At 42.3% G+C, this 24,246-nt stretch overlaps 2 protein-coding genes across 2 annotated transcripts; both read left to right on the forward strand.

Moving 5' to 3' along the window:
- Positions 1-51: 51 nt before the first annotated feature.
- LOC123988741 lies at positions 52-933 on the forward strand. The gene has a single exon (XM_046289492.1). It carries the CDS (start codon positions 52-54, stop codon positions 931-933), a length of 882 nt encoding a protein of 293 aa, XP_046145448.1.
- Positions 934-1,305: 372 nt separating this feature from the next.
- On the forward strand, positions 1,306-2,301 carry LOC123988742. The gene has a single exon (XM_046289493.1). It carries the CDS (start codon positions 1,306-1,308, stop codon positions 2,299-2,301), a length of 996 nt encoding a protein of 331 aa, XP_046145449.1.
- The last annotated feature ends 21,945 nt before the right edge of the window (positions 2,302-24,246 follow it).

Genomic DNA, 24,246 nt, shown 5'->3' on the forward strand with positions numbered 1-24,246 from the left:
CGGATATTTGATCCATTAGGTTTCGTCTCACCGGTAATAGTACGAGCAAAAATGCTATTACAAGAACTCTGGCTACACAAAATCAATTGGGACGACCAACTACCGTCTCAAATTGTATCACGATGGTTCATCATCAGAGAAGATCTCAAAGGTTTGGCCAAACTGACAATTCCAAGATGGTTCAACACATGGAACAATTCAACAGTAGAAATTCATGGATTCTCTGATGCTTCTCAACTTGCCATGGCAGCAGTGATTTACATCACTGTTAGCTCTCCGTCCAACAACTCAATGACGTCACTTGTCTGTTCTAAGACAAAAGTTGCACCACTGAAGAGGCTCACGATACCCAGATTGGAGTTGTCGGCCGCACTCCTACTGGCAAAACTCACAAAATATGTTCAATCAACGCTCAAGGTGAAGATCAATGCAACGCACCTGTGGACGGATTCTCAAGTTTCGCTCATATGGATCAAATCGCAAGCATCACGTTGGAAGGATTATGTTCTGAACAGAGTCATTCAGATCCAAGAACTCACTCCAAATGCGCATTGGAGGCATGTTCCAGGTACTTCTAATCCAGCCGACTGTGCTTCCCGAGGCATTTTGACAGATCAACTTCAACGATTAGAGCTTTGGTGGAAAGGTCCTCCATGGATGGCTCGAAATCAAGATCATTGGCCAGAGCAAAAGGAATTCTCAACTTTAACCAGCGAGCTAGAAGTGAGACCCAATGTCTCACTCTTTGCCTCAGCTCAAAAGCTAAGTTATCATTGGGATCTCATTTACAAATATTCATCTCTTATTAAGCTGTATAGTCTGACTGCACTTTGTTTCAGGTTTGCCTCACCGCTTAAGAGAATGCTCGAAACTCCTCCCGTGATCATCATACCATCCTGCGACATGGAGACGGCGCAGCTCTTTTGGATTTAAGCGACTCAACACTTGTATTTCACCAGCGAAATCAAAACGCTCAACTCAGGCTCAACCCTGCCTGCAACTTACCCCTTCAGTTGCCTCACCGCCTTCATCGATTCACAGGGAACAATACGAGTAGGAGGAAGACTCAGAAACACAGCGCTCAGCAGGGATGAAAAACATCCAGCGATCCTCCCACGGGACGCTCACCTGTCGAAGATAATCATTGAAGATGCTCACAAGCGAACATTTCACGCAGGAACGCAGCTCACGCTCGCATACATTCGACAGCGGTATTGGATCATCGGTGGCAGAGCTCCTGTAAAATCTCACATCTTGAGATGTGTCGTGTGTGCTCATCAGAGGGGGATTCGTGCTCGTCAGATGATGGGTCAACTACCTCTCTCTCGAGTCACACCATCACGACCATTCGCTCACACCGGTGTCGATTATGCAGGACCGATCACAATGAAAAATTCAAAGGGAAGAGGCTCGAAAACGATCAAAGGATGGATCTGCATGTTCGTATGTTTCTCGTCATTAGCTGTTCACCTCGAGGTTGTCAGCGATTACTCAACCGAGGGATTTCTGGCAGCCTACAGAAGATTCTCATCACGAAGAGGGATCGCTCACAAGTTGTACTCTGACTGTGGTACAAATTTCATTGGAGCACAGGCAGAGCTCAAACGTCTGTTCACGTCAAGTTCACAGGAGCACCGACAGATCGCATCGATTCTGTCAGCTGACAGCACTCAATGGATGTTCAACCCACCAGCTGCTCCTCACATGGGAGGAAAATGGGAAGCTGTGGTGAAATCAATCAAGTACCATCACAGGAGAACAATTGGTGAGCTCTTACTAACATTCGAAGAGTTTTCCACTCTCCTCACACAGATCGAAGCGGTGCTCAACTCAAGACTATTGGAGCCGCTCAGTGACGATCCCGACGACATCTCTGCGCTCACCCCAGGACACTTCCTCATCGGTTCAGCGCTCAACACGATACCAGAACCATCACTGCTCGACGTCTCACCAGGTAGATTGTCGAAATGGCAACTGATCCAGCAGAGAGTTCAACACTTCTGGTCTCAGTGGTCTCGACACTACCTGCAGAGACTTCAATCGATCTCAAAGTGGCATCATCCATCGAACGACATCAAGACAGGCTCGTTGGTGCTGCTCACAAACGAGCATCTCCCACCCAGCAAGTGGCCACTCGCAAGAGTGATCGAAGTTCACCCCGGCAAGGATGCTCTCACCAGGGTTGCAACGGTGAAGACTGCAACCACGACTCTCATCCGACCGATCACCAAGCTTGTCATCTTGCCTGTTCACCATCAAGCTGAGCTCACCCCTGCAGAAACATCATCAACGAGTTGCTGATGGCGGGCGGAAATGTTTGAGAATCCGCTCATCCATGATGGCGCTCACGGTCGATCGATTCATCGATCGGGAGTCGACCATCTAGGTGACGCGTGAGCAGGGGTCTTCTCGCCGGCTCGCGCGCAACGACGCCATTATCATTGATCACCGATCAAAGTAAGCACCACGTGCTCGTGAATTCTCAAGTTTGTTCAAGTGCTAATCATCAAGACACGATCAAGACCGCTCAAACGACCCAAGGAATCCTCTGCAACTGTGCAGTGCAACAGGATTACGAAAGGTACAGATCAATTACAAGTAATTCATTGCACACGTGAGCCGCCAACCACGTGTCGATCAAGCACGAGATCACGGGCACCATCACAGCAGCGGGCCGAATTAATACAATTAACGGCGCTTACAAGCTCGCTGCTTGCAAATTGTAAGAGCATTGCTCATGTAACACCACGCAGGTGACAGAGAAATTCAATAATCGATGTGTTTCAATTTGTGTAAAATTGATGCTTCACAACGAATCATTGTAATTGCAAGTGAATCAGACGGTTCATTCTCTCACGAAAAGAGTCAACGCGGATCATCGTAACGATCACACATTTGTATTGTTTGCTCAAACACTAATTGTCAGATCAGCGTGTTCATTTCATTTTATAATTGACTCGAATAAATCAATTTGTGAAACACGAACCAGTAAGTGTAAAATTCTTTCCCAGCGCAATCCATCCAGGATTTCCATCATTCCTGAATAAGTAACAATAGTTTTTCACGAATATCTCGGAAACTAAAACTTTCCGTTAATTATTAATCGTCCGGGCTGGATTTTCACCAACCCGACCTTGCGTTCCTCATCGGGTGCGTAGCACTTGAAAGTATTCCACGTGAGGGATGCAAGGAAGGGTCTGATTTTTCTAAATTTTCCGTTTCTGTTCGAGCTCCTCCGACCTCGTGCTTCTTCGTCGGGTGCGTATGCACGTGAAGGTATTCCACACGAGAACACGAGAAAGGAGTTTGAGATTTAAATTGACCTTTCTTTTCCTTTTTACTCTTTTATTTCATTTCAATAGCTACTTTCCAGTATACCTAATTTGTGTGCCTCGGCAGTGCGACGCACTTGGAAGTATCCCAGGCGAGGAACACAAAGAAGGCTATATTTGGCTCTTTCAAATAATATAAACTAATCTTCCTTGGGACGATTGCCGTTGGAACTACGTTTGAAAATGTACAGAAATTCGAAACCGTTGAGGTCAAGGAGAGGTATCATAAACATCCTTCGCCGCGCGGTTAGGCAGTGCGACGCACATGGAGGAATCCCAGCTTAACTGCGCAGAATAAAGAAAACGCGATTTTCGCCCCATTTTACAAGTGGATACCTCTCATACCTGTAAAGCATGCGTCAGCCGTTCCTTCCATGGGAGAATGAGTGTCATAAAGGATGAGAGTGATTTGTTTGAAATATTATAGAATGATCTGAATGGAATGAAAAGCGAGGTTTGCGTGACAACCACTGAGAGTTTGAAAACGTCGACGAACGTTTAGGAACGTTCGAGACAACGGTCGACGGGGATCGTAAACGCGTATTGTCACAAATAGGCAACAAAAACTGCCAAGCAATGTTCTGGAACGAATTCCAAGAACATGTTAACGGATATATGTATATTATTCGATATGCGTGAACTTATGAAAACGCGAATAAAATGTTCACGAAACTAATTGAAATTAAAACATCAATCTCTTTGTCACGGAAGCCGGGAAACGCGTGTAATAAAACAAACATCGATTATAGAAATACCTCGAATGAATCAAAAAGCCCTAATACTATTATTACGCGAATATTATAGTAATTGACATAAATAAAATGTTAATCGACACCAGAGATTCGTTTGTACCGACTTCGTTAATTAATTGAAAGCGAATAAGATTAAATTAAAGCATTTGGAAGATTCTAGAAGACATAGAAATTGCGACGCACTAAATTCATGAAGCGCTGTAGGGGTAAAAGAGAGAGATGGTCAACTATTAGACAGAGTCAGAGGAAGGTCAGGGAGGGATGAGAACTCGGGAAACGCGCCTAGACGAAACCAATACGCGCGGGCTCTCCCCTTCGACACGTACCCCGATTTGCCAAATGATGTCCCCACTTTGGGCCCATGATCGCGGGTCGAACCCTGAGATACGATCGCTTGACTGAGGTAAATCACTCTTCGTCGAAGAATCGCAAGGTGTGTGACGGGGAGCCCGTGTCCGCGTAGAGACAGAGTTGTCTACGGTATCGCGAAATCTGATTGCTCGGCAAAGTTCCTCCGTGTAACGAGGCAGAGTGTCGGGAGAGTTTCGATTCGCGGTTATCGTGTCAAAGACTCATACGGATACGTAAAATCTTTTCACACTTTTCAATTATCTATTTTTTTTCTTTCATTTTAAATCGTCCGATAATTAATTATATTCCTTTTCCGCGCCGCATTGTTTTCTGTCAATCGTATTTCGTAATCCGTAACACCGTAACGAAAGGCTCGAACGCGAACGCGTAGTGCGTGTGCATTCAGTTCTCATTCTCTCTTCGATTTTCCAGATTTCTAGACCATCACCACAGCTTTTTCGTATACGAAACCCATTGCAATATTATATATTTATATTACATCGAATTGGTGAGTTGCACATTCTATATCTTTGTTAACACGACGAATCTGCTGTCGAGTGAGGGCAAAACGGCGATCTACGAGACTGCTAGTTGTGGAAGTATCCCACTGGATCGTACCGTTCTTAGCGCAAAGTTCGAGGTAACAAAAATAATTATTAAAATTTTCCGTTTACACGCGCGCGAAAACGGCCCACGAGACTGTTAGTCTTGGAAGTATCCCACTGGGACCGTTTCCTTTTCTGATCGTTAATATGAGATAAAACACCGAAGTTCGAATCGCGATTTTTAAAGTCAACAGTTTTGTCAATTTTCTGTTAAAACTTCACTTCAAGTAACTACATTGATCTAATATTCATTCTAACCTGTTATTTTCTAATTCTCTATTCATATATTTCATACAGCTCGTACACATTGTAAAATAACTATTTTTGTTGTAATTATTTTTCTTACAATTATACACATCTTACCCATATTTAAATTTTTAATCATTTGCATTCAAACACCCCTAACATTTCCTTATTAATACGTCTACCTTCCTGCACGAATTCACACGAGGGGCCCGTATGGGACTAGAGCATTGACGAACTCAATACAACAACTTCTGAATCTTATTATAAAAATTAAACGATTCTTTTTAATTGTTCCGATCGTTAACGACCTAACATCGTCGAGCACGATCGGGACTGGTGGCAGCGAAAATACCGTCCTGATCCGTATCAATCATCAAATTTTCTAATTCAATAAATTTTCATTCATTCATTTTTTGTTTTTTTTTTCCTTTTATATTTTGTACGTCGCGCGCCGTAACTCGCTCTCGACGTAACACATAATCAAAAAATTGTTCAGAATCATGTCCCCGACAACATATTAAAAGGTCATTGAAATCGTCCAACCTTGACATTGAAAACTTCCTGTATTTTGCAGTAACAATGAAAAAATGAAAAATTTTTTTTCAGTGGGACCAACCGGATGACATACCCTACAAGATGTAAAAGGTTTCGTTCCGATTGGTGCATCCATCTCGGAGTAATCGGTGAACACACAAAAAAAAAATTACATACTGATCGAATTGAGTAACCGCCTCCTTTTCGAAGTCGGTTAAAAAGAAGCAGTTGATTCCAAAGCATGAAATCAGTGTTTTTGGAATTTACGTGTTAAATACTGTTGATGAGATCGGGTCGCGGAATAAATATATATGGATGTGCATTTAGATTAATAGATTTAATATCATAATAGCATAAACAATGGCATACAATCGATATTTTTGAATTCTACTGAAGTATTAAAAAAGGTTAAGAATTTAATGTCTCTCAAAATGAAATTCAACCAATGCTCATAAGAAGGTGCCTGATTTGTTATGTCTATAATGTCAATAATGTTATTACAATAATAATAGTGTGTCCAATATAAAAAAGGAACATTCTTGAAAATGCGTGTTTTTTTTCAGTTTTTATTATTCCACTATGTCATCTGTGTAGCAACTTATCTACCATGATAATCACCTTTCCTCGTTCAATAAATGAAAAGTACTCCAGATTATCAATAAAATAAAATGTTGTTAACGTACTACATTGTTGGGCTACCATTAATTAATATTATCTAGTATAATTGTTCAAGATAATTTCGTGAATGACATTGTAGAAGATCTCAGATTATATTTACCAATAACGATATGACTGACTACAGAGGAAAAGAGTTTCCAACGTTCTGTCCATAAGTCTTCTTTGACAAGATTCTTTCCAAACGTTTTAATATCATTACAGATTCGACTTAACAATGGAATATTTCAATACAACTGTTCTACTCGTTTGAGACAAATTCAAGATTTGTAAACAATACAAGCGCTATAAAGAAGATACAAGTGAATAGTGAAATAGAAACTCTGTTTCAAATTATTTTTTTTATAAATTATTACTTGGTAAAACTATTTATTTGAAAGTAGAAGAAAACACTGTGAATTGTAACTTAAATTCTATATTAAGGAAATTAGAATAGGAAGTTAAAATTTAAGGGACTCATCTACTTTTATTAAACTATTTTTTTGAAATATGCTGGTATTACATTGTATTTAAAGTCTGTAACGTGCAAGAGAAACTTATCGAATTTAATACTGCTCTTGCTTGAATAATTTCTCCACTGTATCTATTTAATACTTCTACTCCATAATATCTATGTTGCAAATTTCCCCTCCGTGTCTGATCAAACACTGAAAATAAAGAAGAAGAAATCGTATTATTATATATTGCTACATTATACTCAACAACATTAATTTGGAATAAAAAATGTATTGAAGAAAATAAGGTTTAATATTTCTTTTACCTCAAACATATTTCCTGATATATCCTGCGAGAAAGCAATTGCATCTGTTTTCAGGGTACGTTTTTCTTATTTGTCCTATTATTATATTCCACACTGTTTAACTTCTTTAATGGATTTATTCAACTTTTCTACTGCATAATTTTTTGGTTGTAATATCCTCATCAATGTCTGAATGAATGCCGAAGATATAGAAAAAGAAATCATATTATTATATATTGATACATTGTACTCATCAACGTTAATTTGAAATAAATGATGTATTGAAGAAAATATGGTTTAATATTTCTTTTACCACAAACACATTTCCAGATATATCCTGTGAGAAAGTAATTGCATCTGTTTTCCGTTTTTGTTATTAATCCAAGTATTTCATTCCACAAAGTTTAATTTGTTTAATGGATCAATTCAAATTCTCCACTCCAAAATGCACGTAGGTGCTGTGCACGCAGATCAATGTACATTTAATAACAATATCATTATTAGTATATCTGCGTTAGATATGTAATATACGTTTAATAACAATATCATTATTACTATATCTTCATTAGATATATTGCAATATACTGATTCCCTAATACTGATCAATGTACTTTTAATGAAAATATCATCATACTTTCTAAAACATCCATTCATCAATCTTTTCACGTCTGTTGCATAAAATTCTTGCTGTCCGTTTATCTGAAAATATTAAACTTCATCATGCTCAAAGAGGGTTTACTCCTGGTGACGGTGTAATAACCAGCCTCACCGTCTTAGACACGATTATACGTGAGCACCGTAATAACTGTAAACCTCTCTTTGTGCTTTCCATAAACCTGACTAAAGCATTTGATAAAATACATCCTACTGCAATAGAACACGCCCTTTTGTCTAACGGAGTTGACCAACACACTGTTTGGTATATTATGTCAACTTACAAGGATGTTGATACTACTCTTGAATGCCACGGTCAAAGGAGTTCTTCAATAGGAATGTGTCGGGGTGTGCGCCAGGGTGACACCGACAGCCCAATACTTTTCAACATCGTGATGGACGAACTTGTGTCATCTATCGACCTAACTGATGGTGTTACTCTTGGTGAGGCGAGAATCGCCTGTCTTTTGTTTGCTGATGACATTGTACTGCTCAGTAACACCGAGCACGGTATACGCGGACACCTGCACAAATTGCACACCTTTTTGGAGAAAACGCACATGGAAATTAATCCTTCTAAATGCCACGCCCTACAACTCGCGCGTGTTCCTGGCACTAACAGAGTTGCTGTTGACACCAGAGCACGTTTTATTATTAGCGGCAAATCCATCCCAGTCCTTAAGGTACTCCAACAACTAAAATACCTTGGACATAATTACAACCAAAGTGGCATGGTTGCTCCTTCGGCAGCAAATCTGGAAAATATGTTGGAGCGCCTTCGACGCGCAGCTGTACGCCCGTGGCAAAAGCTCCACATACTGAATCGCTACCTAATGCCGCGACTGATGCACTGCAATCAGTAATCTGACATTACGGTAGGCAAACTAGAACACATAGATCGATTAATTAGACGGTTTGTGAAGACTATCCTCCACTTACCTGTCACTACACCGACTGCTTACTTGTACGCAAAAATTCGCGACGGAGGTCTATCGATTCCATGTATGCGTCATCAGATTGGGGTTATTTATCGTCGCCGATTGCAGCGTATCAGCCTTCAGAGCGATCCAGATTTTAATGCCGCATTCCAAACTCCATCTATGAAAAGACTAATGCGGAAGCTTGATGTCATCTGTCAAGGAATACCAACCGCCAAGTCTGCAGTGGACCGTTTCTGGGCTATGAGCCTACACCAGTCTGCCCTTGGAAATGGCCTCGAATACAATACGCGTGCCACCTGCAGCTGGATACTGAACCCACCACCTTTTTGGTCCGGGCGAAATTATATACGTGCTATCCAACTACGCATTGGGCTCTTGCCTACAGATGGAGCTCCGTACATAAATTCCGACGCGGCTCAACGCCGGTATCCAACTTGTGTGGGTAGAAGAGAGACTCTCTCTCATGTTTTACAATGGTGTCCTGTCCCCCACTACCCTCGGATCCAGAGACATGATAGAGCAACTCAGGATCTTGCGAAACACCTGCAAAAAGTCGGTTTTAAAATTCATGATGCCCCAAGAGTTCATACACGGGATAACAGATATATACCTGATCTTCTAGTTATAGATAGTAATAGTCATACCGCTAGTATAATAGAAACCACAGTAGTGGTTTAAAAGAGACAAATACAATATACCGGAAATTCTAGATAACATAAAAACCAAGTACAACTTATTAGAACAGCCTCAGGTCCTCCCCTTCGTAATCGGCGCAAGGAGTAGCTGGCCTCCCACAAACAGTTTTACTTGGACAAAATACAACTTACCAGACTACCTTCAACGTACAATAGTTTGCAACGTACTTCGCTTTGGCTCCTCGATACATAGATATTTTATGGCGCACACATGGCGCAAAAGGAAAAAGAAACCTTAGTTACAGATTCTTTATTATTCTATTTAGTCTTAATTATCAATATAACCCCTTTCAGTTTTTCAATCTTCCTTTCGTTCATATTTACTTTTTATGCGTTATTTTCTTCTCTTTTTGTTCTTTTCTTTATATATATTATAATAGATAAATATCTAAAATTCTTTCTCTTCCGTTTTATATGTTTTTTTTAACTTCAATAAGCTATGTCACTATTATTAAGTAATCAACAAGTACTTTTAATTCCAAATAGGCCTACTAGCGGGCCCACTTTTTACAGTGGAAACAAATACACTAGACAACTTATCTACCTATAGGTATTAAATAAGAGTGTCATAGCCAAATGCCTCGTCATCTAATTAGTGACGCGCATGAATGGATTAACGAGATTCCCTTCTGTCCCTATCTACTTTCTAGCGAAACCACTGCCAAGGGAACGGGCTTGGAAAAATTAGCGGGGAAAGAAGACCCTATTGAGCTTGACTCTAGTCTGGCATTGTAAGGAGACATGAGAGGTGTGGCATAAGTGGGAGATTCTATATCGCCGGTGAAATACCACTACTTTCATAGTTTCTTTACTTACTTGGTTAGGCAGAGCGCGTGCACCGTGGTTTCGACCCGGTTGTCACGGAATTCTAGAACCAAGCGTACAAGAGTGGTGTGAGACCTTGCGGCGATCGCCAATAATACTCCGGCGTGATCCGATTCGAGGACACTGCCAGGCCGTGAGTTTGACTGGGGCGGTACATCTGTCAAAGAATAACGCAGGTGTCCTAAGGCCAGCTCAGCGAGGACAGAAACCTCGCGTAGAGCAAAAGGGCAAAAGCTGTCTTGATCTCGATGTTCAGTACGCATAGAGACTGCGAAAGCACGGCCTATCGATCCTTTTGGCTTGAAGAATTTTCAGCAAGAGGTGTCAGAAAAGTTACCACAGGGATAACTGACTTGTGGCGGCCAAGCGTTCATAGCTACGTCGCTTTTTGATCCTTCGATGTCGGCTCTTCCTATCATTGCGAAGCAGAATTCGCCAAGCGTCGGATTGTTCACCCGCCAACAGGGAACGTGAGCTGGGTTTAGACCGTCGTGAGATAGGTTAGTTTTACCCTACTGATGACTAGTCGTTGCGATAGTAATCCTGCTCAGTACGAGAGGAACCGTAGGTTCGGACATTTGGTTCACGCACTCGGTCGAGCGGCCGGTGGTGCGAAACTACCATCCGTGGGATTATGCCTGAACGCCTCTAAGGCCGTATCCTTTCTAGACAAAGGTGGCAACGATATTTCTAGGAGTCTCGTGTGGGTCGAAAGGCTCAAAACAATGTGACACTATTAGGTGGCCGGCCCTGGTGATGAATTGATAAAAATGATTGAATTTATTTGGATATTGAATCTGATCGGCATAGATTTGATAGTATTATTTAATGGATGTATCGATATTGGGAAGTCGATATGTTTTATTAGAAATATTTAATTCTGTTAAATTTAATTATTTTATCTTTAAAATTATAATATATATATTGTAACATGGTGACACTCGTGCCCCCCGTTACAATCGCTGCGCTTTCCCCCACCCATACGCCCACCTAACAATAGCCTCTAACCCTTCCCTCACCTTATCCCTTTCCCCCCGCCTACTGGTGTCGGGCCGGTGGAGGTGACGGACAGACCAACGAGGATCACCCTCACCAGGAGCTTCGAGGCCGGCGACAGACCCCCTCCCCGAACAAACGGAGCAACATGGGACTCCCAAGAAATTCTTCAGAAATCTTGATGAAGCGGCCCAAACTGACGCAAACGTCCACCCGGAGCCATTTGTCGCCGAGCCCGAAGACCTCAGCCCACCCTTCACTGCAGGAAGTCCGTCAGCCCCATCGACCCCGATCACCGGTGTATCGAGTATCGATAATCGATCAGTCCCGGCCGGAACAGGCCCCCTTTCAAAATTATTCCGCGACGGTCTCGTCGTCGTAGCGGCGACGACGAGCCGCGAATTAGCCTTCAGCACTGAGTAAACATAGATAGCGATTTTTGGATAACGAGTAGAGATTTTTGTGAAGTAGAGACGAGGGATAGAGCGATTTTGCGAAGAGTGGAGTTTGTGTGTGGTGTGCAGCACCGGTAAGCCCCTTTCCGTAATCATTGATAGATTATATTGGCAACGGCTACCCTATCGTTCTGACCCCGTTTATATAACTACGCGTAACGTGTAGAGACCCCGCGAGAACCCATCCCGAGCCTGTACCTTCCCGTCCCCAGTTATCTCCTTCTTGCGCACTCCCCCGCGAACTTGTACGGACGAAAGTGCCCCGAGACCCGTCCATTGTGAATTCCCCATTACCCCTTTTCCCCCTTTCGTTTTCGGTTGCCACAAACAGTGGCTGGCGCCCAACGACATTTTGTATTTTGCGACATCCGTTTTTTATAGAGTGAACCTCCAAAATATATATACAGGGTGCCCCATCACATCTGTTATAAAGCTGTAACTCCAAAACTATCGGCCGTAGCCAAAATTGTAAATACGCAAATTGCATGGTAAAATAAGGCGCATGTTTCAGCGTGAAGGAATTTTTGTTAACTTTGTTATTTTACGAAATATGATGGTCAAGTTTCGTTTTTCAAATAGAACCATATATTTTGTTTTGGTCTAGTACTATATTTTGTTCTACCATATATGGTCTACCATATATTTTGATAGTACTTTTCAAAACAAATTCACTGACCTGTCATGTGTACACCCGATTTTAATTAGTTTGTAAGATAAAACGTTTACAAATTTCCCGATTTTCAGTAGATACGTTTCGGTTTGAGTGGCAAGTCGTAAAAGTGGCCCTATTGTAGCGGTCAGTGTCTCAGCGGGGGTCTACGCTAGGAAAGGCAGACCCAAAGAATAAGCAACCGCAACAATAGACTTTTACGACTTGCCACTCAAACCGAAACGTATCTACTGCAAATCGGGAAATTTGTAAACGTTATATCTTGCAAACTAATTAAAATCGGGTGTATACATGACAGGTTAGTGAATTCGTTTTGAAAAGTACTATCAAATAGACCAAAACAAAATATATGGTTCCATTTGAAAAACGAAACTTGACCATCATATCTTTTAAACTAATAATGTAAATAAATTTTCGTTCACGCCAAAACATGGGCCCTATTTTACCATGCAATTTTCATATTTACAATTTTGGCTACGGCCGATAGTTTTGGAGTTATAGCTTTATAACAGATGTGGTGGGACACCCTGTATAAGTTAAGAAAAAAATAATTTTAATAAATTGATTATATTAAAATGATTAAATTAGTAATTTAATTTGTTTAAATTATTTTATAAAGGAAATATTTTTAAGTAATTAGGCAAAATAATTATATTCACCTGTTTAACAAAAACATGTCTTTCTGATTTTAATATAAAGTCAGTTCTGCTCAATGAGAAATTAAATAGCTGCAGTATTTTGACTGTACAAAGGTAGCATAATCATTTGTCTTTTAATTGAAGGCTGGAATGAATGAATTAATGAAATTTAAACTGTCTCAGTTGTATAAAATAAATTTAAATTTTAAGTTAAAATGCTTAATTTAATTTAAGGGACGATAAGACCCTATAGAATTTTATATATTATAAATTTTTATAAATTTTAATAATATATTTGGTTGGGAGGATTTTTAGATTTAATAAACTTCAAAATTTTAAAAATATTAATTTATAGAGAAATTTACTTGAAATATATTATATAATATAATGAAAGAATAAATTACTTTAGGGATTTTTTTTTTTTTTTTTTTTTTTTTTTTATATTACTTTAGGGATAACAGCGTAATATTTTTGGAAAGATCAAATTGAAAAAATTGTTTGCGACCTCGATGTTGAATTAAAGTGAATTATAAATGTAGGTGTTTATAAATTTAGTCTGTTCGACCATTAAAATTTTACATGATTTGAGTTCAGATCGACGTGAGTCAGATTGGTTTCTATCTTTAAAAAAATTTAAGATTTTTGTACGAAAGGACTAAATTTAAGAAATTATTTTTTTTTTAAATTAATTAATTAAAATTATCTTGGCAGATTAAAGTGCATTAAATTTAGAATTTAGTTATATATATGTTGTAACGTGGCGACACCTGTGCCCCCCCCGTTACAATCGCTGCGCTTCTCCCACCCCACATCCCACCTAAGAATGACCCTTCACCCTTCTAACACCTTACCCTTTTCCCCCGCGCGCCGGTGTCGGGCCGATGGAGGCGACGGAAAGGAGGCACCAAGGATCACCCGCAAAAAGGAGCTCCGAGGCCGGCGACAGATCTGCAACCCTTCCAGAGAGGAAAAGCAACGTGGGACTTCGGAAAAAGAGACGAAGCGGCCCAGCAGCTGATACAAACGTCCACCCGGAGCCATCTGTCTCCGAGCCCGAAGACCTCAGTCCACCGGCCACAGCCGGAGATCCGCCAGACCCATCGAACCCGAACACCGGCAGATCGACAATCGATAACCCATCTATTCCGTTGCCAAAAAAGGCCCCCTTCCTATTCCCCATCCCCTCCCCAAAAATCCTCCCGCGACGGTCCCGTCGTCGCGGCCGCGACGACGAGCCGTCATTGAGCCCGAGGCTAAGCTAGCGAAAAGTATAGAGAAAGATAAAGAGATTTTGTAAAGAGCGATTTGAGAAAAGGTGCGAGAGTGAGAATTCTGGTGAGTCCCTTGCGATTACTTTGTAGAAGTCTGTGAGTTTCGGCAACGGCGACCTTCGATTGCGAACTTGCGTGTCCGCGTATCGCGCCGGTTATCCCCCGTTACATTTTGCGAAACCCCTTTTTGTCCAACCCCTAACATTCCCGTCTAAAAGAATCCTCACGTGTAACGTATACGAACTTCCAGAGAACCGTCCAGACCTGAGATCTCCCCTCCCACGCTTATCCTCCTTGCGTACTCCCCCGCGATATTGTAAGGACGGAAGTGTCCGTGTCCCACCCCTTGTAGCAACCCCTATTGAAGCCCTTTTCCAAATTTCCGATTGCCACCGCGAGTGGCTGGCGCCCAACAATTGTGAAGGAATATTGTATAGAGTGAACCCCCGAAAGGGTCACAATGTATAATTTATAGATAATAATTTTTTATTTAAATTTAATTTATTTATTTATTATAGTAATTATAATTTTAGTGGGGGTAGCATTTTTAACATTATCAGAACGAAAAATTTTAGGATATATTCAAATTCGAAAAGGACCTAATAAAGTAGGAATTAAAGGAATATTACAACCATTTTCAGATGCAATTAAATTACTTTCTAAAGAATATATATATTTAGATAAAATTAATTTATATATATTGTAACGTGGTGACACCCGTGCCCCCCCCCCCCCCGTTACAATCGCTGCGCTTTCCCCCACCTATGCGCCCACCTAATAATAACCTCTAACCCTTCCTTCACCTTACCCCTTTCCCCCAGCCACCGGTGTCGGACCGATGGAGGCGACGGACAGGTCAATAAGGATCACCCCCACAAGGAGCTTCGAGGCCGGCGACAGACCCACCCCTCCAATAAGCGGAGCAACGTGGGACTCCCAAGGAGTTTGCAGAAATTTTGATGAAGCGGCCCAAAATAACGCAGACGCCCACCCGGCGCCATCTGTCGCCGAGCCCGAAGACCTCAGCCCACCCGTCACCGAAGGAAGTCCGTCAGCCCCATCGATCCCGACCACCGGTGTATCGAAGATCGATAATCGATCAGTCCCGTGCCGAAAAAGGCCCCCTTCCAAACCCCATCCCCTCCCCAAAATATCCCGCGACGGTCTCGTCGTCGCAGCGGCGACGACGAGCCGGGATTGAGCCCTAGGCTATCATTGTAGATGCGTTCCGAGAGTAAAGATTTTGTATTGCGATTTGAGAGTTATAGAGGATTATAGAGTGAGTTGTGTGAGTGAGGCGCTGGTAAGCCCTTTTCCTTAATTATTGAGATCTTGTATAGTTTGAGTTTGGCAACGGATACCCCTCTTCTCGTTTGGGAACCCCTTTTTTTTGTCAGCCCCTATTTTTGGAAACCACGCGTAACGTAGAGACCCCGCGAGAACCCATCCCGACCCTGCACCTTCCTGTCCTCCACTATTTCCTCCCTGCGCACTCCCCCGCGAAATTGTACGGACGTAAGTGCCCGCGAACCCTCCAGTGTAAACGCCCCATTCCCCTCTCCCTTTTGTTGCTTTCGGTTGCCACAATCAGTGGCTGGCGCCCAACGATATATTGTATTTGACGACGTCCCCGTTTTGTATAGAGTGAACCCCCAAAAGGGTCACAATATATATATTAGGGCCAATAATTATATTGATAATTTCAGTATTGTATTGATTATTAATACCTTATTATGTAAATTGAATAAATTTTAAATTTGGATTGGTATTTTTATTTTTAATATTAAGTTTAAGGGTTTATCCAACTATAATAATAGGATGATCATCTAATTCAATTTATGCAATATTAGGTTGTTTACGATCTATTTCTGAATCTATTTCTTTTGAAGTTAGATTATTTTTTATATTTTTTGTTATTATAATATTTATTGACGGATTTTCTTCAGAAGTATTTGCAAAATTTCAATTTAATGTAAATTTTTTTTTCTTTTTTTGCCTTTATATTTTATATTAATTGTAAGAATAATAATTGAGTTAAATCGAGCTCCATTTGATTTAATTGAGGGAGAATCGGAATTAGTTTCTGGATTTAATGTAGAATATTATAGAAGAAGATCTTCTTTAATTTGTATAGCTGAATATATAATAATTTTATTTATAAGATTAATTATAGTAATTATTTTTTTAATTTTGGTTATTCAATTTTAACTTTATTAATAATTTTATATCATAATTTTTTTTTATTTGAATTCGAAGAATTATACCTCGAATTCGATATGATGAATTGATATATATATGTTGAAAAAAATTTTTATCTTTTATTTTAATTTATATATTGTGACCCTTTCGGGAGTTCACTCTACACCAAACAGGGAGGTCGCAAAATACAATTTTGTTGGGCGCCAGCCACGTAATGTGGCAATCGAAATCAAAAAAGAGAGAAAGGGGTATTGGGGAATTGACAGTAACGGGGATTCGGGCACTTTCGTCCGTACACTTTCGCAGGGGAGTGCGCGAGGAGGAAATAGTGGAGGACAGGAAGGTGCGGGGTCGGGATGGGTTCTCGCGGGGGTCTCTACGTTACGCGTAGTTTACTATAAACGGGGGTTGACAAAAAAGGGGGTGACCGTTGCCAAAACTCAGAACACACGATTACAATATTCTCAATAGTGGAAGGGCTTACCCACGCCGGACGCGTTCCACCCGCAATCGCACTCAAACTCACAAACTCACTAACTTACAAGGCAAAATCTCTCTATCAAAAATTTCTGTACGTTCTCTCTGTATCGTAGCCTTAGGCTCATTAACGGCTCGTCGTCGCCGCTGCGGGATATTTTTGGGAGGGGATGGGGTTTTGGAAGGGGGCCTTTTTCGGCACGGGACCGATCGATTATCGAGCTTCGATACACCGGTGGTCGGGATCGATGGGGCTAACGGACTTCCTGCGGTGACGGGTGGGCTGAGGTCTTCGGGCTCGGTGACAGGTGGCTCTGGGTGGACGTTTTCGTCTGTTTTTGGGCCGCATCATCATAGTTTCTGAAGAATTCCTCGTTGCTCCGTGTTTGCTGGAGGGGTGGATCTGTCGCCGGCCTCGAAGCTCCTGTTGAGGGTGGTCCTCGTTGTGGGTCAGTCCGTCGCCTCCATCTGTCCGACACCGGTGGGCGGGAGGAAAGGGGTAAGGTGAGGGAAGGGTGATGGGTTATCATTAGGTGGGCGTATCGGTGGGGGAAAGCGCAGCGATTGTAACGGGGGGGCACGGGTGTCACCACGTTACAATATATATATTATTTTTATTTTAAAAATATTAATAAATTTATATTTAAATTAATAAAAAATTAATAGAAAATTATTTTTCTTTAATATATTTTCAAAATATATGTCTATTCAGACTCATTAATTAATAACAATTATAGATAATTTTATGTCAAACTTGTTTATAAAATATATATTTGAAATGAGAAATATAAAGTATATATTTGTAAAAATTAAATTAATTATGGTATAAGGATAATCAATAGCTTGTCTTCCTAATCAGGGTAAAATAATAAAGTTATTAATGAAAAATCAAAATAAAAAATTATTTAATGGATAAAATTTATTAGTTTTGAATTTGTGATTTATTATTAATGGAAGAATAAAAAGAATTAAAATAGAGAAAAGTAAAGCTAAAACTCCACCTAATTTATTGGGAATAGCTCGTAAAATAGAATAAGCAAATAAAAAATATCATTCAGATTGTATATGTTGAGGGGTATTTATTGGATTTGCAATTGATCAATTATCAGGGTCATTTAATATATTAGGATTTTGAAGAATAATAAATCTAAATAATCAAAAAATTAAAAAAAATCCAAGAATATTTTTAGATGAAAAGTAAGAATGTGCGACGACAGCCGCGGATCGGCGTCGCGCATCGCGGGCCCCCACCGCGGAGGCCGCCCCATCCCGCGAGCGAGGCTATAAGTAGGATCGATCGACGCATGGATCGATGAGTTGCCTCGGGGCCTCGGCCCCGAGCAGACCTCTCAGGAGGTCGGACCGGAGCACCGGCAGACTCGGCGTCGCGGTTTGTCCAGGCGACGAGTTTACCGGCAGTCGGACCGTGACGTACGTCACGGGCTGGCAGCTCCCAATCGGTCCAGCAGCCGTAGGCGCCTAGCTTCGTCAGCCCCCAGGTTTGACCCAGGATTGACTCAGGATGACCAAACTAGTGCGCGCCCGTAACATCCGCCGGTTTGACCGCGGGGTTCCAGGCGCTAGCTTACACGGCACCGCATCCGGCTTATGGCAACCGATTCCGTCCCGTCCCGAGGCTTCACCCAGGGCGAGCCAGGATTGGTCGTCGCCTCGTTCACTGCTAGGCTTGACCACGGTGTACGAGAAGACAGCCGCGTTAGGCAAGCGGGCAGCAACTCCACCGTAGCGCGAAACCCCGCAGCGCGACTTTTGAATAAAAGACCGGCGGCCCGAATGGGCCATCCCTTCTCCTACTCGTCGACAACTCCGCGTTCAACGCGTACACGAGAACACCGCGTCGCTCTCGTTCGCGCTCGCGCTCCGCGCCGTAGCCTGTAAGACCGCGTGGCGACAGCTACGACCTGCGCTAGTTCGTAAAACCGCGTGACTCATGTGACGGGCCGGGTCCCGAACGTAGTTCCTAAGTCCTGTACACCTAGGCTAAGCGCGACACGGCTCCATCGCCAGCTCACCGTTAGCTTCTTTTGTTGTAGCGAGAACGGCAGGAGATACCGCCGCAACCCTCTACGACCGCGGCCGGCGGCCCACCGCTGACATTGTAACCATCGTCCGTCGTTACATTTATTTTTGAATAAACATTTCTAGTTTTGATATTAACACCGACTCGTTATTTCACCGAACCTGTTCCCAAGCGAACCCTGGCACAGGGAAACCAACCGCGGTGCGCAACGCCGTGCGCACCGACCAGACCGCCCCGTTACAAATGAAAGGGAATTTTGTAAATATTTCTATTTGTTCCTAATGGATTAATGGACCCATATGAAGAAAATAAAGGTGTATAATAACTATTACTATAATTACTAATGGTAAAATAAAATGTAATGAAAAGAATCGATTTAATGTTGCATTATTAATAGAAAATCCTCCTCAAATTCATTCAACAATTATTTGACCAATATAGGGAATTGCTGAGAGAAGATTTGTAATTACAGTAGCTCCTCAAACAGATATTTGTCCTCAAGGTAAAACGTATCCTATAAATGCAGTTCCTATTGAAGTTAATAAAATAATAATTCCAATATTTCAAACATGTTGAGATGAATAACATTGATAAAAAATGTTTCGTCTAATATTATATTATTATATTATTATTATTTATTTTATTCCCATTGCGGGGTACAAATGCGGACCTCCGCTCCGCTTACAAATTACGCTATCCCTTATTTCTAGCTTAAATCTAAATCTCCGTTGAGAGAGAGAGAGCACTCACTCCATTCACTCCTCACCCATTCATTTCTGGACCCCCGTTTCCGCTACTCGCCCTTTCTCTCATCTCTTTCACTCTTCTCATCCATACCTCCCCTTCTCCTTCCTCCCCTAACACCTCCGCCACCATTTCTTACCACCCTTTATCTTTCCCCCATTCTGTGCATTCCTCCCATATATGCTCCCACGACTCTACCCCTCTCCCACATATCCTACATCTCCATTTTTCCTCCTGCTCCCAATACCTTCCCCCCTTCATTTTACTACCTAACCTAAAACCCGCTATCAATTGCCACCTCCTTTCCTCCCAGTTTTTACTCAGGTACCCTGGCACACCTTTCCCTTTTACTATCTTGTACCACCTATTGTACCTCGATTCCCTAATCCTTTCCCACCTTTCCTCTTCTTGGATACTCTTCTCGTTTCTTATCAGCTCTTCCCCCCTCAACCACCATTCTTCTCTCATCTCCTCTACTTCCTCTACTCTCCACCCTTTTCTCTCATAAAACTTTCTCCTTTCCTCTTCCCGCCCCTCTAACGCCCTACCTTTTTTTGCTCTTTCTCTTACCTCGATCCAGCATTTCCTCGCTAGGTACCCCCCTTTACCTTCACTCAACTTCCTCTCATATCCCCACGCCCTCATTCCAGCCCTGCTAATAGCTCCCTCTGTAATTCCTCTCTTACCATATACCCTGGCACAGATCTTTCTACTCCCAACACCCATCTTAAATACCTCTCTTGTATCCTCTCCATTTTCTCCCTCTCTTTCCATCCCCATATTTCCACCCCATAACTCATTACTGCCCACACTAATCTATCAAATAGCCATATTCTTCTACCCCAGTCTTTCGCAAATTTCCTTTTTCCTATCCCCCACACTTGTCTCATAGCCACCGCACCTTTCCTCATTCTCTCCTCCACATGCTCTTCTTGCTTCCCGTTCGCCGTCACCACGTACCCTAAATATTTAAATTTCTTCACTTCCTCTATCTTGTCACCCTTCCACCTCCATGTCATTCTCCCTCTCCTCCCGCCTCCCTTTATACATCTCATCATCTTTGTTTTTCCCACATTCACCTCTAGCTTTTTCTCCTCTATATACCTTTCCATTCTCGCCATTAACCCTTTCATCTCATCTTCGTCTTCCGCCATCACCGCTACGTCATCCGCATACGCCAGCGTGTAGATCTTTTCTCCTCCCAACCTCACACCGCCCCATCTCCCTTCCTTCATTTCCTCCTCCATGTCTGCTAGCAACAATGTAAACAAGATTGGGCTCAAAAGACAACCCTGCCTTACCCCTTTACTCGTCCAGAAGCTCTCCCCTTCCTTCTCCCCCACCCTCACTTTACTCTTCGTTTCCCTCAAAACCTCCACGCATCTCTTCACTAGCCCTTCTCTTACCCCTGCCTTCCTCATTGACCTTGCTAACACCTCTCTATCTACTGAATCGAACGCTGCCTTCATATCCACAAATAGCACCAGCATCTTCCCTCCCTTTTTAGCTAACTGTCTATTTATCAAATAATTAAGTACATAGCTGTTATCCATTGTCCCCATTCCCTTCCTAAATCCTGTCTGGTTTGGGGGAAGTGCCCCTTTCTCCTCTATCTCTTTTCTTAGCCTTTCTGCTAACACTGCTGCATATATTTTATACGCCGTCTGCGTCAACGTCACCCCTCTATAATCCTGTACCTTTTCTCCTTCTCCTTTCTTAACTATGGGCACTACCACCCCCTCCGACCAGTCTTCTGGCCAACCCTTTCCTCTCCATACCCTATTACAAATTTCCCACATTCTCTCTCTTACTATTTCCCCTCCATACTTCCATACTTCATTCGGAATCCCGTCCTCTCCTGTTGCTTTCCCCTCTTTCAACCTTTTTATTACTGCCCATACTTCCTCTCTACTCAATTCTTCCTCTTCATCCTCCTCTCCCCTTCTTCCCTCCTCACCTCTAACCCTCCAATTAACTCCCCCTAATACACCTCTAAAGTAGTTGTCCCACACTTCTATCTCAATCTCCTCATTCACTCTCTTCCTCCGCTTTCTTCCTCTATTGACAATCTTCCATTCCTCTCCCTCTGTTCTTACCCCTTCTATCTCTTTCTCCCATCTCTCTTTTTCCCTTCTCTTCTTCTCTTTGCACAACGCGCCTAGTTTATTTCTCGCCCTCCTAAATTTTTCCCCACTTCCCCCTTCTCTTTTCCATGTTTTCAATTCCTCTTCAACCTCTTTCTTCATCTCCCTACACTCCTCATCCCACCACCCTTTCCCTTCCTTTTTCTTCTTCTTCTTCTCCATCCTTTCTAACACCCCTATTATTTTTCTCTTTATATCTCCCCATTCTTCAACTATTTCCTTTCCCTCACCCTCCCCATCCCCATACTTCTTCGCAAATTCCTCCCTTCTTTCTTCTGTCCACCACCCTTTTCTCCTTCTCCCCCCTCTTCCCTTCCCCTTATTCTTTCTTTCTTCCCTTTTTCGTCCTTCTATCCATACCACCACTGGTTGGTGATCCGAGTCCACTTTCCCCTCTACTACCACCCTATCCACTTTTTCCCTCGTCTCCCCATTACCTATTACATAATCTATCACCGATTCCCCGTTTCCTGTGTACGTAAATTCTCCTTCTTCGTCGCCTTTTATGTCCCCATTCATTATCTGCCACCCCAGCTCTCCCGCAAACTCACACAATCTCTTTCCCTCTCCATTCACTTTCTTGTCCTTCGATCTTCTAAACTCTTCTTCTCTTTCCCCCTCTTCTTGTATTCTACCTCCTTGTCCACCCGTCCTAGCATTAAAATCTCCACCTGTTATGACCCTTACCCCCCTCTCCTTTTCCTCCATCCATTCCCTCAGCCTTCCTATCTTCCTCTCCAGATCTTTATTCACATACACTCCTATTATTTTCCATACATCCTTCCCTAGCCATACTTTTCGTGCTACTATTCCCTCTTCCTCCCCTTCCTTTTCATCCTTCTCCATTCTAATTCCTTCCTTCACTCCGATGATCATCCCTCCCATCGCTCTTCCCTTCTTTCCTCTCCTCTCTGCATATTGTACTTCCCAAACATACCCTTTCGTCGCCCTTCCTTTCACTATCTCCCATTCCCTTCTGCCCATCCACGTTTCACACATAATCACTACATCCCATTCTCTGATTCCCTCCCAAACCCCCCTGTCTTTATTCTTCAAACCAGCCACATTCCAGAAAGCCACCTTGTACATGCTCCTATTCTCTCCTATCCTTCCTTCTACTCTTCTTTTCACACACTCCTCCTCCTCTCCTCTCTGTTTTGTACCCCTCTTTACTCGTATCCCTGATCCTCTATCCATTTCTCCTCTATTTCATCCCATCTTCTCACTCTATTGTTTACCCACATCCTCATATATCCTATTTGTACTCTCTTTCCCTCCCTCCTCTCCCTTTCAGCTTCCCGCTCTATCTTCCATCTCGCCCTTCTCTCCTCCGTCGTCAAATCATCTTCTATTCTTTCGTGTCGCCCTTTTAATTCCCTCTTTGCCATCATTACTTTCCTCTTCCCCTCCATTCCCTCCATCTTCACTAGCATCATACTTCTTCCTTCCCTATTCACCCTGCCCACCCTTTTTACTTCTTCTATTCTTTCTTTCACCCCTATTATCTCCCATATCTCTTCTATAACTTTTTTATCCTCCTTTCCATCCACCTTCACTCCTTTTACTATTATATTTCTTCTTCTCTCTACCCTCTCCTTTTTGTCTACTCTTATTACTAATTCCCTCCTTTTCCTCTCTAACTCTATCTTCCCCTCCTCGTTTCCCCCCAATCCTTGACTCTCTTTCTCCTTTCGTTCCAGCCTTTCTACTTTCTTTTCTAACACCTCTATCTTCCCCAATAATTCTACCCTTTCTTTTTCCCAACTCTCCCTCAACTCACTTAGCTGTTTTACCAGTTCCTCTCTCCCTTCTTCCATTTCCTTCCCTAATTTCTTTATATCCTCCCCAATATCTTTTCTCATCCCCTCCCTCATCTCTTTTAACATTCTCTCTAACTCCAATTTCTCTATTCCCAACTTTTCTGGAGTTCTCTCCACTTTTCTACTTCTTTTAAAAATCTCCTCTTCCTCCCCACTATCTTTCTCCTCCTCCATACCCGTCTCTTTTCTTTTCCCTTTACTTAACATATCTTCTATATTCCCGAAACTCCCCTTCCTCCCCCTACTCAACGACTCCACCTTTGTCGGTCTTCCCCTTTTTCTCCCTTCCTCGACTTTGCTCCCCTCCATTTCATCATTCCCTGCCCTCCCTGTCTCGATTGAATCTCCGTCCATCTCCTTCCCCAGAATTCCTTACTGCCTAGCCTACCCCAAACTACTTTAAACTTTCGCGCGCCCTACGTATTTCCCGCGCTCTCCACCA

Source organism: Osmia bicornis, unplaced genomic scaffold (genome assembly GCF_907164935.1).
Source record: "Osmia bicornis bicornis unplaced genomic scaffold, iOsmBic2.1, whole genome shotgun sequence".
NCBI classification, from domain to species: Eukaryota; Metazoa; Arthropoda; class Insecta; order Hymenoptera; family Megachilidae; genus Osmia; species Osmia bicornis.

Coding starts and splice junctions, on each gene's coding strand:
- LOC123988741 (XM_046289492.1), top strand. CDS start 52: ATGCTATTACAAGAACTCTGGCTACACAAAATCAATTGGGACGACCAA.
- LOC123988742 (XM_046289493.1), top strand. CDS start 1,306: ATGGGTCAACTACCTCTCTCTCGAGTCACACCATCACGACCATTCGCT.